Here is a 14,784-nt window from a genome sequence, read left to right as displayed (position 1 = left end):
AAGTTTTTTTTCTAGCAGACTTTTGAAGCTCAGAAATGTTCTTGTTTTTTCTAGAAAATCTCTTAAGTTTTATTTTGCGGAAATTGACTCCTCTCTTTCTTTTCATTTCTACATAAAATTGTCCTAATACTCTGTTGTACATTCACCAAAGAATGCTCTGTTTCTCTCCGCTTTTAGATTTCAACGTTACCGCGCGGCTACAGAGATCGGGATCGGGATCGGGATCGGGATCGGGATCGGGATCGGGATCGGGGGCGCGACAGGATCCGGGACAGAGAGCGGGAACGGGAACGGGAACGCCTGAGGCCAGAGAGCGAAACGGAGGAGGAAGAGGACAGAGAGCGAGTTCTGGGCGAAGTGAGCGACGGCGAGGAGAGCGACGACACCGCGTACGATCGGCGCTGCGCCATCTCACCGAACGATTTACCGTGACGTCAGCTTAGCCTGTTTGTTTTGGTTTTACGACACATTTCCACTTTCAGCATCAAAACCTAGAGAAGTCCAGTAGAGACCACGCAGAAACTCACACAAGCTGCGTTTCCATGACGAATGGCCACAAAACTTTGACATTCCACCGTCATCACTTCGTTCCTTTCTTTCCTTCATTGCTTCCTAAATAGTAAATTTGCTAGAAAACACAAGGAAGGTTTATGAGTTTCAAAAAGCCAAAATTTTTACTTTTGAAACTCAGAAAATTTCCAAGATTTTTCTAGATAATTTCAGAGATTTCTAGAAAAAAATTCTAGAGTTTATTTCTTCCTTCCTACATCATAAATTTTCTAGAAAAAAAGTGGAAATTTTCAAAAGTACTTTTTTTCCCCTCAAATTTCTGAAATGTTTTAGTTTTTTCCCCTCCATTTCCTCTGTTGTCATAAATTTGCTAGAAAATAACTTGGAAATTTTCTGAGTTTCAAACGTCAAAAACCTTCTGAGAGTTTAAGTCTCATCTTTCTCAAAAAGTTGAGAATTAAATTTTTTGAGAAAGTTTCATTCTCAAAAATTTCTGAAGCTAAACTGAAAATTTCTTAGATTTTCAAGAATTTCTTCCTTCCTTTTTCTTTCCTTCTTTTATTCATTCCTTCCTAAACCAGACACATTTTTAAATGTAGTTTATTTTATTAAATCTTATTAATTTAATAAATTAAAACAGTAAAAAATATCTGAACCTGTTCTGAAAAGTTTTTCTTTCCTTCAGTTTCCAGCTGCAAATGTTTCTGCTTATCAACTACTTATTGATCTGATTACAATCCGATCTCAGTTTCTTTAAATTTACTTGCCAGAATGCTGAAAATGTAAATTTTAAAGCATAAAACGATGAATCCGTCCAGCAGATGTTATTTTTTTACACTTCTTCGCCTTCCTGAATCTCTCTCTTCCTTGGTAATATTGCTCAAATCATGTGAGGTTTGTACATTTATTTGTTGTGGTTTGTGTGCGATGCTGTTTTAATGTTGTACGTTTAAATCTGTTGGTATTTTATTCTGATTTTGTCATTTAATTTCTGTATGTCGACCCCCATCCTTCACCGCTAAAGTCCTAAATCAGATTCACATCACCCGGTTCTGTGTATATTGTAATAAAACCTTATAGATTTATTTAAAGTAACTGTGATTCGTTTGTTTTATTTAAAAGAAAACATCTTGTGCAATCTGCCGAAGGATTTGCTGTCAGAAAGGGGTCAGAAAAATCCCAGAGACAAAGATATTACAGGATGAACAGAAACGGAGGCAAAGTACGCACGTCACACAACACACAGCGATCCGAGTGCGTTTAATCCGCTCAAAGAAGAGCCAGAGACGGGCGAGGGGACGCGGAGGGCGGCAGATGGCCACAAAGACGTCAATCGTTTTCATTCTTCCCAGACAGCATAAGGCCAGGCAGCGCTGACGCTGCTGCTGCAGCCGGGGAATCTGAATCTGTCCTCCAGTTTATAAATATATATGTATATATAAGTATATAATGAAGAAACGTACATTTTTACTAAGTATATTTGGTCTAATTTTTAGTTCAAACATCTTGGTACAGTTGAAATAAGAAAAATTTTAAATGTTTGAACCCTGATCTGATTTTAGCCGACAGGTTTTCTGTCATTGAGAGAAATGTGTGTGTGTGTGTGTGTGTGTGTGTGTGTGTGTGTGTGTGTGTGTGTGTGTGTGTGTGTGTGTGTGTTGGGGGGGCTGGGGGGGGGGAGTCTGTAAACATTTAGGAAGGCTTGTGCCTTTGGGTTTGAGTATATTAAATATTTTAAACACCCGACACTGACCGGAGCAGCTGTTGACCTCTGGGTCACCATGTCGGGTCTCCGTGGTTTTTGACTTCAAAATGAGCTGATCGATTATTAGAAAACTGCCTCAAGTACATCTCGACCTTCCTCTCATTTTCTCATACCATAACTACAAACTTTACTGCCTTTGTTTGGGTTTGTAGTGCTACTCTGATATAAAGCTTTGTATATTTGTGATGTGGAAGTAAAATTATCCACAGTTTTATAAATAAATGTTCATTTAAAAACTGCAAATAAACAAAATCTTTTCATTTTTGGTCTAGTTTCTGGCACAAATACCTTAGTATACTTGAAATAAAACAAAACTAACTTACAAGTAACTTTTCAGCAAAATATAGGCGTTAATAACTCCTTAATATTTATTTAAAGTACTAGTTCTACTGGCAGAGTTTATATAACTTGTGGAACAAAACATTTTGGTCATAAAATAGTTTTAATAAAGCTTTAGCCATCACATCGAAGATTGGAGAAACAGAAAACCAAATCCGCCTTGCCCCTGATCACTTAATTAATGAGAGAAGTTAAAATTAATCACAATATTTCTCAATATAATAATCATTTACAGATTTATGCTGCAAACTAGCTGAAGAATACTCTAACTGCTTGAAGAAAAACTAGAAACAAAACAACTCGGGAGCATTTACAAGGGAAAACAGGAAGTTAACAGAACTGTGCACAAGAGAAAACAGACTGTCAAAATAAACAGGAAGTCAAATTAACACAAGAAACGTCAAAAATACAGAATCAAAACAACAGAAATCAAGAACATGATGAAAAAAACAGAACCAAACTCCTTCTGATCATGATATTTTGGGACATTTTGGACCAAAATCATGAATCAGAATCAACTTTATTCACCAACTTTATTCATGCAGACAAGAAACTTGACTTACTTTCCACTTTGCAGCTTCTGCTTTCCGTGCAGGGAAGCACGGAGGCGGAAACATCCTGGTTTGGATGGTTTTTTCACGGTTTCACTGCAGTGAGGAGCCTAGAACACTGAGTCACGGACGGGTCTTCCAGCGTGACAAAGACCCAAAACAAACAGTCACAGCAACGAAGGAGTGGCAGAAGAAGAACCAGCGGGTGTCAGGTTCTGGCCCGACCGGTCTCCACACATCAACCCTGCAGAGGAAAAAGTTACGTTTCCCAAATACCTGAAGGATTCAGAGAGTTTCAGTGAAAACGAAGGGACTGCACTGTAAAAACACAAAATCATACCAAGTATTTTGGTCGAGTTTCTAGTGCAAATGTTTTATTACACTTAGAATAAGACAAAAATAATAATAATAAATAAATAAATAAATAGTAACTTTTCAGCAAGATATAGAAGATTGTTTTAAGTTAATAATTCCTTAATATTGATGAACAAATATTAATTATTTCAATTATAACAAGACATTTTCCCATGTTATAAGTAAACGTGGGAAAAACTTCTACTTTTCATCAGTAGTCAAGAATTATTTACTTAAAATAGTTTCCTTTGAAAAGCTATTTGTACATTAGTTTTTGTTTTTTCTGTAAAAATGAAGGGACTGCACTGCAAAAACACAAAATCTTACCAAGTATTTTCTAGGACCTCTACTATGTCAATAATTCCTTAATATTTATGAAAAACTAATAGCAGAGTGGAACTATTACTTTTCATGAAAATTAAAGAATTGTTGACTTAAAGTAAGCTCCTACTTCTTGCTGAAAGCTACTTATAAGTTAGTTTTGTTTTATTTAAAGTGTATTAAGGTATTTGCATGTTAAACTAGTCTAAAATTACTTGGTAATATTTTGTGGTTTTGCAGTGTATTTTCAGTTTCAGGTAATATCCGGTAAAACTAATCACCTGTGTTCTGCAGTGAAAGTTGTAAAACTTTAATCTTTACTTAAATCTTTTTGATCATGTGGTATAAATGAGTAATATCATGTTAAGATGACAGATTTTCTTTTAACTGTTAGGTCATAAATCAAAGCCAGTGAAAGCAGGAAGCGTCTGTTTTATGACAGTCTGACCTCTAGAGGTTGAAAACTTCCTCACACGAACCTGACTCATAAAATCCTGAGATTTCCCAACACTAAGAACCGGAAAAAAATCAGGAGCAGAATCACCGTCATCCATTGTGTGTCTGCTTTTAAACGCCTCGGGGCGTTTAGAAAAGAAAAGAAAAAGCTTTTTTCAATTTCATGATCATCACATTCTCCGGGAGTCGCTGCACAGCGAGTCATGTGGAAGGCATGCAGAGATAAAACATGATCTTTTCTAAGTAAAGAAGGACGAACATGTATACATGGAAACATCTGCAGACAACATGGCGTCCACACAACCTAATAAATCACACATATTCCTTTAAAAACCTACAGTCAGGTAAAGGAACATTTTTTAGAGCATTTATTCTGACTGAATAATATAAAAAGAAGATTACTGCAAGCATTCTTGTTCTACGATTTAGTGCAAATATTTTAATACATTTGAAATAGGATAAAACTAACTTATAAGTAAGTTTTCAGCAAGAATTAAACAAGTAAATAATTCCTTAAGACTGATTTTAAAAAAGTACTAGCAGATTATTTCACTGATTACGTTTTCCCCTTGTTATAAGAAAAAGTAATTTTTGGACGATTACTTTTTACTTGATTTTGCTTAATTTACTTATTTTGTACGACACAGAATTAGAGCCAGGCTAGAAAAAACAATTATGAGAAGAGAATTGAAGTATTTTATTTGCAGTGTTCTTGAATATGACAAATAAACATAGCATTTTTCAAACTTTATTTGAATAATATGAATAAATGTTTTATTATTTTGAAGAACAATAATTTAAAATAATTGTCTTCATTGATTTTAAATTCGTAAAATAAATTAAATTTTATGATTTGAATTTTATAATTCTCGTAATTTTATTTTATTTTTTAGTATGTTCCTATTACTTTTGTAACCATTTACTTTTACTTAATTTTGCCTGATTTTGTTGTTTTGTATTATTAAGAGTATTAGAGCCATGCAAAGACAAAAATTTCCCAGAATAAAGTCGTTGTAACGTTATGCTTGTAATTTGATGACTATTTTCTTGCAGTGTGTCCCTAATGCTTGGTAATCTTGCAATTATGTTATACCAAAATTTCCACTTAGCTATATGTTTTGGTCTTTCTGATTATGTAATTTTTAAATCTTAAATGATTGATAATTTGGTACTCTTGCGTAAGAGTATCAAATTATCTACCTTTTACTTTTACTTGAGTAAAATCATGTTGAAGTAGCGCTAGTCTCTCTCTGGATGTAATTTTTGGCGGCTCTGCCTTTTGTGGTGTGGATTAAAAAGTACGGTGGCTGTTTCTGTCGTCAGATTCTGACCCAGCTCGAACACGTCCAGACCTCTCTGACCTCAGATCGGCTTCTTCCCGTCTCTCTCTCTGATTCTGGATCAGTTCCTTGTCACAGAATCTGGCTTTGGACCCGCTGAGTTCACAACCGCCAGCCGATGATCGATGTCTTTGTTGTTCGCTAGTTTGAGATTACCGCGCCACATTTCTGCCATACCTGTGACAAAATACAATGTCAACACCTGTTAGCACAGTTAGCCGATGCTAACAGTTAGCCTATGCTAACAGTTAGCCGATGCTAACAGTTAGCCGCTGCTAGAGCCTCACTGATAAACTGTCATATTTATTCATATAATAGCACTTTAAAATAACAAAGTACTGCACACTAAATGAATAAGATGATGATTGAATCGGCCAAGATGCTAAAACTGAAATGTTGTATTGAAAACACAAAATAAAGGGAAAAAAATCAATTAAATATTAGATTATTGTTGAAGTGGTTAAACAATGTGGGGAGTTGTTTGTAAAGTCATGATGAAGTGATCTGGGATATTTAGTAATATAAAAAAAATATCATTCATTCATTTATAAATATCAACATTTCAAATTAAATATTTAACAAGCTACATATTTAGTTCAAAAGCTAAATATTTAAAATTAATATTTAGGGTGTAGACTAAATACAAATGAAATATGTTAGTTTGTCATAATTAAATACAAATATGTCACCAGCGCATATTTGGTTTTAATGACATATCTAAACATATTTAAATATGTAAATATTTTAATATGTTAATATGGATTTAAAAGCTAATAGTTACAACCAACTAGGTAGTTCTTAAACTAAATATTTAGTTTGGACCAAAATATTTAGCTTACTCAGTAAATATTTTGTTTGTAAACTAAATATTTAGTTAAGCTAAATACTTAGTTTTATACTTGCTAAATATTTAGCAAAAGGCTAAACGTTTAGTTAGACGCTGAATATGTAGCTCTGGGCATGGTGGAGAATCCGTGATGCTGTGGGCCTTGTTGTTCTCCAGAACCTTGTTGAAGTTCATGCCATCATGAACTCTATTAGCCTGCAAGAAAACTGAAAAACGGATCTCAAAAAAATCTTTAAGAGGCACAACCACTTAAAGAAATGATTTACCAGACACAAAATCAACCTGCTTTATGAATTCAATCCAAAAAGAGGATAATGAGCCGATTTAAAAAGATTGTGTAAAGATGTCTCTCTCTCTAATCTTATGAAATGTTGCAGAGAACGACAGTTCTAAAGGTAAAGGAGGGGCTGAAGCAACAACAACAGATTTTCTTTTAAATGTACTCCATTTAAATGTTGGATTTTTCAGTGTTTCATTTTGCCTCTGCCAGGAAAGTCTGATTTATTTTAACATTTTTAAAGGCGGAGAACATTGTCATAGCTTTGCAGTAACCGGAGAAACAACAAACAGGAAACAAAACAAAGTTTACTTCTAGACTTTGCAAAATGTTATCACACAAAACCCTGAGCAACGCGAATCAAGGTAACCGGCTGAATTTGTGTTCAAATTCATCCTTAGAGGTGACGTTTCTTTGAACAGTTTAGGAAAGGTCTACACAAAACATGTTCATCATATCTTTTGCACAAAATTATTCTTTGACAATCAGATTTTAGTCTGATTATTTTCAGCTTCTTTAAGAATGAGCTCCCTGTTTTAGGGCATCTTGTCACTTTAAATCCAATCAACGTTTACACTCGCGCGTGGAAAAGGCTGCAAACAGATGCGCAATTATACATCCTTGTATCTTTGAAAAGCAGAAGTGGAGCCTTCTGCACAACCAACAAAAATGCAACAACAAAACATTCAACAGCAGCCATTATACAGCAGTAAAACCAGCTGACCAAACATGCTGTAGCTCAGCTTGGGTTGCTAGGTAACGGGCGGAATTCCACTGGGGTTGCTAGGTAACCTGCAGGGCTTCACTGGGGTTACTAGGGCAGTAACTGCTGATTTGTGACATTATAATACTCAGTAGATTTTTGAAACTGCTCATTTCTTAAATACCAAAAACATTAACTTATTGCCAAAAATATGCGTTGTGTGTTTTTTGTTAAGCATTTGGGTTGTTATTAGTAGCAGCAGAAACGCAAAACGACGTACAAAAACGTGCAAAAAGTGTCAGAGTGTAAATATTTTTCGTCACACTTGGGTGACCAGAGGTTCTTTGAGAGGTAATTTCATCCCTTCCTGATCTCTTCCTCCCTGTTCTGCACAAAGCCCAGCCAGGAGGTTCCCGTTGAGTGGCGGACATATCGCCCTGCTCTGTTCGTGCAGAAGTGCACGATCCCCCATGAATTCAGGATCCTGATCCGTCCCGTTGTCTTCGTCGTCCTCTTCGTCGTCCTCTTTGTTGTCTTCCCAGAGCGATGTGGAGACATGGTGGTACTCCCTGTTGTCCTCACATTCCATCTCTCGGTGGTAGAAGTAACTGAAGTTTGAAACGATGACGGGAACCGGCAAGGAGATGGTGAGCACACCCGCAATGGCGCACATGGACCCAACCAACTTTCCCACAACCGTCATCGGAACCATGTCCCCGTAGCCCACCGTGGTCATGGTCACCACAGCCCACCAAAACGACTCGGGTATGCTGGTAAACATCGTCTCAGGACTGTCCACCTCGGCAAAGTAGACAGCGCTGGAAAACAGAATGACGCCGATGAAGAGGAAGAAGATCAGGAGCGCGAGCTCTCGCAGGCTAGCCTTCAGCGTCTGACCGAGGATCTGGAGGCCTTTGGAGTGACGGGAAAGCTTGAAGATCCGGAAGACTCTCACCAGCCTGATGACTCTGATGAGCGCCAGGGAGACGGACGGCGGCGTGCCTTTGTCCTTGGCCAGCTCCGTGCCCACTGTGACGAAAAAGGGCAAAATGGCCAAGAAGTCGATGATGTTCATGATGTCCTTGAAGAAGAGGATCTTGCTCGGGGCACTGATGAAGCGCATGATGAGTTCAAAGGAGAACCAGCAGATGCAGATGGTCTCGACTATGAAAAACGGGTCCTGGAACGGGGAGAACTTTGGCGGGACCAGGATGGTTGTGTTGGGGATGGTCGGGTGAAGAGTGGTTGTGTATTGCTGAAAGATAAATGGAGAAGTAACAGTCACAACCAAAGAAAATACTGATTTTCTTCCTTTTGTAAGTTCTTTTGGGATTTTGCGATTGTTTTTGTGATTTTTTTTTTGTTGTTAAAATCTCTGATTTTTGGTGCTACTTTAGAAAACTTTTCAAGGAATGGAGGTCAGTTGATCTTTGCCACATCTTTGCCCTCGTTCACAACCAGAAGAGGGTAGAGTACCCAAATATTATACAAGTAATAGTATCACTACTTCAACATATTTTTACTCAAGCCAAAATAGGAAAAATTAGTCATCCAAGAAATTACTCAGGAGTAAAAAAGTATTTTGGTAAAAAAGTTACTGAGTAACTTATCAAAAATATCAGTTGTTTAATATTTTAAAATTATATGATTAGACTGACAAGAATAAAAAGTTAAGTGGAAATTTTGTTATTTTAACGGCTAACATGAACACGCTTCTCTTTTCCAGCAGCTCATACTACAGTAAAACCAAAGGACCGAATGTGCTGGAGCTCTATTGGGGTTGCTAGGTAACGGGTGGAGTTCCGCTGAGCTTGCTAGGTAACGGCGTCTTGCTAGTCAAATGTGACCAAAGGTGGGTAGAGTAACCAATAATGATCCTCAAGTAAGAGTAGCTCTACTTCAACTTGTTTTACTCTTTCAGCTCTTAATGAACTTTAAGTAAAAGTAAAAGCCGTCCAAGACGTTATTCACGTAAGAGTACAGAGTGACTGTTCAATCATTTAATATTTAAAAATTACATAATCAGACAGACCAAAATATGAAGTTAAGTGGGAGTTTTGGTATGTTCTGGATACTTCGTCACACCGAAGTCTGGATCTTCGGTGTGACGAAGGTTTCCGAGCAAATCTGCGTCTCCATGGAGACGGTGATTACAGCAGAGGAAACATTTTCAAGATATCCGTGATGAGTATGAGATCTGTGATACGGTGATAACCTTTTCTCTCCTCTCCTTTTTCACTCTCCCACCAACTTCTACAGAAATCACTTTCTCTATTTCTGAACACACAAATAAACCTAAAGTTCATGTGACTCTGGCTTGAATTACGGACATCTGGCGCTTCATTTAACTCAGATGTTTGTTTTTATCTGGGTGGAAAATGCTCGCCTGACATAACTTGGCATTAGAGTCTTTTAACAAGTTAGATAAAGTTACAGTAAGCGTTTGATGGCTCTGCGCTGAAACGCAGCCGGATAATATAACCTAAATGCTGCGGCTTTGTGTTTTTCAAGGTTTGTCGCCTCATCTGGATCGATGTTTTCATAATTCAGCTCGGATTAATCAAATAATAGGGATGAACGATATTCCAAAATCAACACACAGCTGAGCAAACATCTCCATCTCCTCTTTCAGCTCTTAATGAACTCCGTAACCTCTCTGAAAGGAGGATTTATTACACGACCAAAGTATTAGATTAAATTAGTTTCAGCTGGAAAATTAAACTTCCCTTTAATGTTTCTCGCTACCCATCACTTTTTTGTTGTTTTGCAAAATATCTGTAGGTTTTTTTTGGCAAATAAATGTTACTAATCTGAGTTTGATTACATTAGACTTCCACTTTTAGATGCAGCTTTAATGTTGGTTCATGCATAACTCTGATCTTTTATGTCAGCTGGAAAGCAGCACAATGAATTTATCAACATCTAAGAAAACGTATGTTTGTGAGATTTTACATCCGGAAAGCGATTAGGTTTGGATTTCATCCGAAACATTTAGGATTTTCTGCAGCAGTGGATTTATGACCGATGTGTAAAAATGTTTTAGTTTTTATTTGATTTCCATTAAAAAAATAAGTATTTTGTCAAGTTTCTAATGCAAATATCTTGGTACACAAAACTAACTTACAAGTGACTTTCCACCAAGATATAGGAGCCTGGTTCAAGTCAATAATTCCTTAATATTGATTTTAAAAAAGTAATAGTGCCACTGTAATTTAAATTTCCTCTTTTTAAAAAATAATTTTTTTGAGTTTCTTCTAGCTCTATAGAAAATTTCTGAACTTAATCTCAAAATTTCAGTTTTTTTTGGTGGAAATTTACTCCTTTTTTTCTGTCACCAAAAAAATTAAATACATCATCATACAAGTGAAATAATCTGTTTTTTCACAAATAAGAAATTATTGACTCTAAGCAAGATCTTCCATCTTATTTTTAATTTAGCTCAGTCTCTTTTCAAGCGTTTTGAGACATTTTCACCAGGAATGTTACCAAAAATACTTGGTAAAATTTTGCGTTTTGCAGAGTGGCAGCATTTTATATCCTGAATGCTTCGTAAGTCAGAGTCAAGTAGCTTTGCAAACAAAACCCGCCAGGAACTGGACAGAAGATTGGTACAAACTTTGAAGAAATCACAGATTAAAAGACCCAAAGAACCTGAAGACTTCCTGAACGCTGCTGCGTCGTTTCTAATTTCATCCTGTGGCAAAAAGCTGATCTGCCGCCATCTTTTCCAAGCCGTTTTCAGAGCCGGTGAGTCATCAGTCGTTTATTAATACGGACATCGGTTTATGTGTCGATGCTCTCTAACGGCCGTCCAGGCTAAGTTTAGCCGTCCGGGTCTCATGGCGCGGAAACCTTAGACCAGCTCTGGCTGCTTCTCGCTCACTTCTTCTCCGCTTCTCATTCACTCTCACTTCAGGCTGGTTTTGAAGAATCGCCCAAATGACTACGGCAGGTGCCTGTTGGTGAAAACAAGCTCAACATCTACACGGTGTTCCTCCTCTAACTGAACACCGACAGGATGATGTCTTCACTCCGTCTGAGTGGATCGGGTTCACTGACGTCACTTTCTCTGCTGCTTTGCCCGCTTTTTTCCTCTTATTGTCATGTTTAACGTTTATTTTTAAATAAAAAGGGTGACACTTGTCTGCAGATTAAAGCTGCAGTATGTAACGTTTTAAGAAGAATATGTTTGCCAACAGCCAATCAGATCCAGGAGGAGGGTCTTAGCGCTGTCGATCAACCTCATGTACGCTGCTTAGTGTGCTAAAGATGGGAAAACAACATACCATTACAGGAAAACCATTTATTTGGTGGCTATGCTAACTAGCAATAGCATTCACACCACGTTATGCTAGCTGCAGTGTAGCAGAGAGCAAGGGTAGGAGAGGGAGGATGAGCAGCGTCACACAAGATTGTGATAGGCAGCGCTAAGACTCCTGGCTCTTACTGGTTGTAGTTAGCTGGGTGGAGGTGAAGGAACTTGAGTTTTTCACTTGTAATTTAATAACATGCTTTCACAACATAGTAACAGTTTACACAAATGTGTAAAAAAAAGAAGGTTTTTTTTATAAATTTTTCTTATAAAATCAAACATTTTCAGAGGTTTTCTAATCGTTTTCTTTGGTGGTTCTTGGTACAGCGCCCCCACAGGCAAGTAGGGGAACAGGTTTTTCAAAGCGTTTGGTAAGTTTGATTCAGTGCAGTGTGAAAGAGAACCGAACTGCAAATGTAGCAAAATGTTGCGATTTCGGTGACGCTACTGGACTATCAGGTGTGAAAACAACCCAACCTAAATTCTGCCCCAGTACCGGGGGCGTCAGGGCTTAACCTTTGCACTCAAAGTGACCCTTCATGCCAACCTGTCCTCCTCACCTCCCGCCGCTCCTTCTCGTTTCTGAACTCAGGCAAAGTCTCCAGGCAGAAGATGAGGATGGAGAGGACGATGACCATGACGCTGATGATGGCGATGATCCTCGCTCCACCCGAAGACTCGGGATACTCAAACAACATCCAGATTTTCTGCTGCCACTTTGTGGGCGGCAGAGGCCTCTCCTCCTCCTTGGCGAAGCCCTCGTCCTCCTTGAAGCGGTCGATGATGTCCTCGCCGAGTTCGTAAAAGTGCAGCTCATCCAGGAACATGTCCAGCGGGATGTTGGCGGGCCGCCGCAGCCTGCCGCCCGACTGGTAGAAGTAGAGGATGGCGTCGAAGCAGACGCGGTTCCTGTCCAGGAACAGCTCGTTGCGCAGCGGGTCGTAGTAGCGTAGCCGGCGCCGCGGGTCGCCCAGCAGGGAGTCGGGGAACTGAGCGAGGGTGCGCAGCTGGGTTTCGTAACGCATCCCCGAGACGTTGATGGCCAGGCGTTCACTCAAGTCCCAGCCGCTCGTACAGGGGCGGCGGCTCGCCATCCTGGCCTCGCCACGCACCTCCTTCTCACTGCTCTCCTTCTCCAACTTGTTGTATTTGTCTTTGCTCTGCTTTTGTTCGTCGCTGAGCTCATCGGCTTTTTGTTTCTCCTCCGTCTCAGCCTCGTCTCCGGCTCGCTTGTCTTGATTTTCCATTCCTCGGCGTTGGGTTTTTCTTTGGGTTGCGTCTCTCTGAAAATCAAACAATCGAGACTGAGCCATGAGACACAGATGGATTAAAAAGTCATGTGTTGATGCAGACAACTCTTTTTAATGTAAAATTTACATTTTGCACATTTTCCCAGTTTCGTTTGAGTCGCAAACTGCCTCTAAAAAACACCTAGCTGACTTTTGACGTTTTAACTTAAGTTGTATCTCAGTTTCCAGACGCTGTTTCAAAAACCTCCCGATTATTATTTCACATTCCACTGGCACTGTGCCGTTACCTAGCAACCACTGCCAAGCCCAGCCTCATTACCTAGCAACCACTGCCAAGCCCAGCCTCATTACCTAGCAACCACTGCCAAGCCCAGCCTCATTACCTAGCAACCACTGCCAAGCCCAGCCTCGTTACCTAGCAACCACTGCCAAGCACCGCCTCATTACCTAGCAACCACTGCCAAGCCCAGCCTCGTTACCTAGCAACCACTGCCAAGCCCAGCCTCATTACCTAGCAACCACTGCCAAGCCCCACCTCATTACCTAGCAACCACTGCCAAGCACCGCCTCATTACCTAGCAACCACTGCCAAGCCCCACCTCATTACCTAGCAACCACTGCCAAGCCCAGCCTCGTTACCTAGCAACCACTGCCAAGCCCAGCCTCGTTACCTAAAAACTTAGGTTTCATAACAAACAATTTAGTTATTGATTGTTCTGACAACTAATCAATCAATAAAATAAAAATTGCCACTTTCTGCAGATTTTTCATTATTATTCTTCATTGTTGTTATGCAATATTAGAAATATGTTAAAAGATGTGAGAAGTACTTCAATCCCTTCTTTAAATAAGAAAATAAACTTTATACTGCCTAAAATGAAATAACAGCATTCTTCTAGTGAACGCTTGATTATTTGTAGCAAAGGATGCATCTGCAGCTAAACACAAATACTCAGCTTTTCCTGCTTCACATAACAGTGCAGTGTAGGAATAATCTGTTGATTATTTTCTTGGATTGACTGATTAATAATTGCTTAATGAGATATTTTGTTTACAGGATTTGAACCAGGTGAATTTAAATGGATTCCACTTTAGTTATGGGTTTAACATATTTACGTAAAAAAGTTTTTATCATCTCAAATGGTAAATGTCAATATTCTAGTGAATTTTTTTGCTTAATTACTGCTCTGAATGTGCTGTTTTTCCACCAAATTGCCTTTTTTTTAGTCTGCATACTTCACTTAACGATTAATCGATTACTAATTTAGTTGACGGTTATTTTATCAATTGATTAATCACGATTAATCGTTACATCTCTAGTTTTTTATGCATAGTTTTTGTAAGACTCGCCATCAGACTTTTCTCCTCCTCCTTACCTGGCTTCAGGAGCTCCAACTACTCACACCTCCACATATTCCTCCTGCTTTGCCTCCGTCTCCCTTCCCTCCGTCTGCAGCCGACTCTTCGCCGTTCTCCACATCAGGATGTCCAGGAAAGCCCTCCCGGTGTTTTTGTGCACGGTGAGGCGGCGGCGGCGGCGTGGCTCCTTCAGGGGCCGCTGTGGTGTTAATCTGCAGCGCTCACTTGGAGTTAGGCTTGTTTGTGGGTCTCTTCGCTAGCAGCCTCTCTGTTACACGCCGCCCCAGGGAATGCTGCAGGGTTGAAATTTAATCTTTGACCCTGATCCAAGAGTGCCGCTAAGCCCCCGCACAACCAATCCCCACCTTTGCTGTCTGAAAATGTCAGCCTGTTAAATCTA

General features: G+C 39.1%; 2 protein-coding genes across 3 annotated transcripts in view; one reads left to right on the top strand and one right to left on the bottom strand.

Moving 5' to 3' along the window:
- LOC102232414 (excitatory amino acid transporter 2-like) overlaps nucleotides 1-810 on the top strand; it is a 35,928-nt gene extending 35,118 nt beyond the window's left edge. For both annotated transcript variants that reach the window (XM_023348535.1, XM_023348536.1), the window contains exon 11: nucleotides 178-810. In XM_023348535.1, coding sequence (XP_023204303.1) covers nucleotides 178-432 — 255 coding nt within the window. In that variant the 3' untranslated portion in view covers nucleotides 433-810. The remainder of the gene's footprint in view (nucleotides 1-177) is intronic.
- Nucleotides 811-7,484: 6,674 nt separating this feature from the next.
- Nucleotides 7,485-14,655, bottom strand: LOC102235783 (potassium voltage-gated channel subfamily A member 1-like). The gene is made up of 3 exons (XM_023348576.1): nucleotides 14,402-14,655; nucleotides 12,336-13,058; nucleotides 7,485-8,718 (listed from the first exon to the last, which is right to left on the bottom strand). The coding sequence occupies exons 2-3, from the start codon at nucleotides 13,020-13,022 to the stop codon at nucleotides 7,783-7,785; spliced, it is 1,623 nt and encodes a 540-aa protein (XP_023204344.1). The 5' UTR covers nucleotides 13,023-13,058; nucleotides 14,402-14,655; the 3' UTR covers nucleotides 7,485-7,782.
- Between the last annotated feature and the right edge of the window lie 129 nt (nucleotides 14,656-14,784).

The sequence above is a fragment of the Xiphophorus maculatus genome, chromosome 16, assembly GCF_002775205.1.
Source record: "Xiphophorus maculatus strain JP 163 A chromosome 16, X_maculatus-5.0-male, whole genome shotgun sequence".
Taxonomy (NCBI): domain Eukaryota; kingdom Metazoa; phylum Chordata; class Actinopteri; order Cyprinodontiformes; family Poeciliidae; genus Xiphophorus; species Xiphophorus maculatus.
This window is presented reverse-complemented; position numbering and strand designations above follow the sequence as displayed.

Excerpts from the sequence above, each read along its gene's own strand:
- LOC102235783 (XM_023348576.1), bottom strand. The coding sequence starts at position 13,022 with ATGGAAAATCAAGACAAGCGAGCCGGAGACGAGGCTGAGACGGAGGAG. Across the intron at positions 8,719-12,335 it reads ACGAGAAGGAGCGGCGGGAG|CAATACACAACCACTCTTCA; the intron begins GTGAGGAGGACA and ends TTTATCTTTCAG.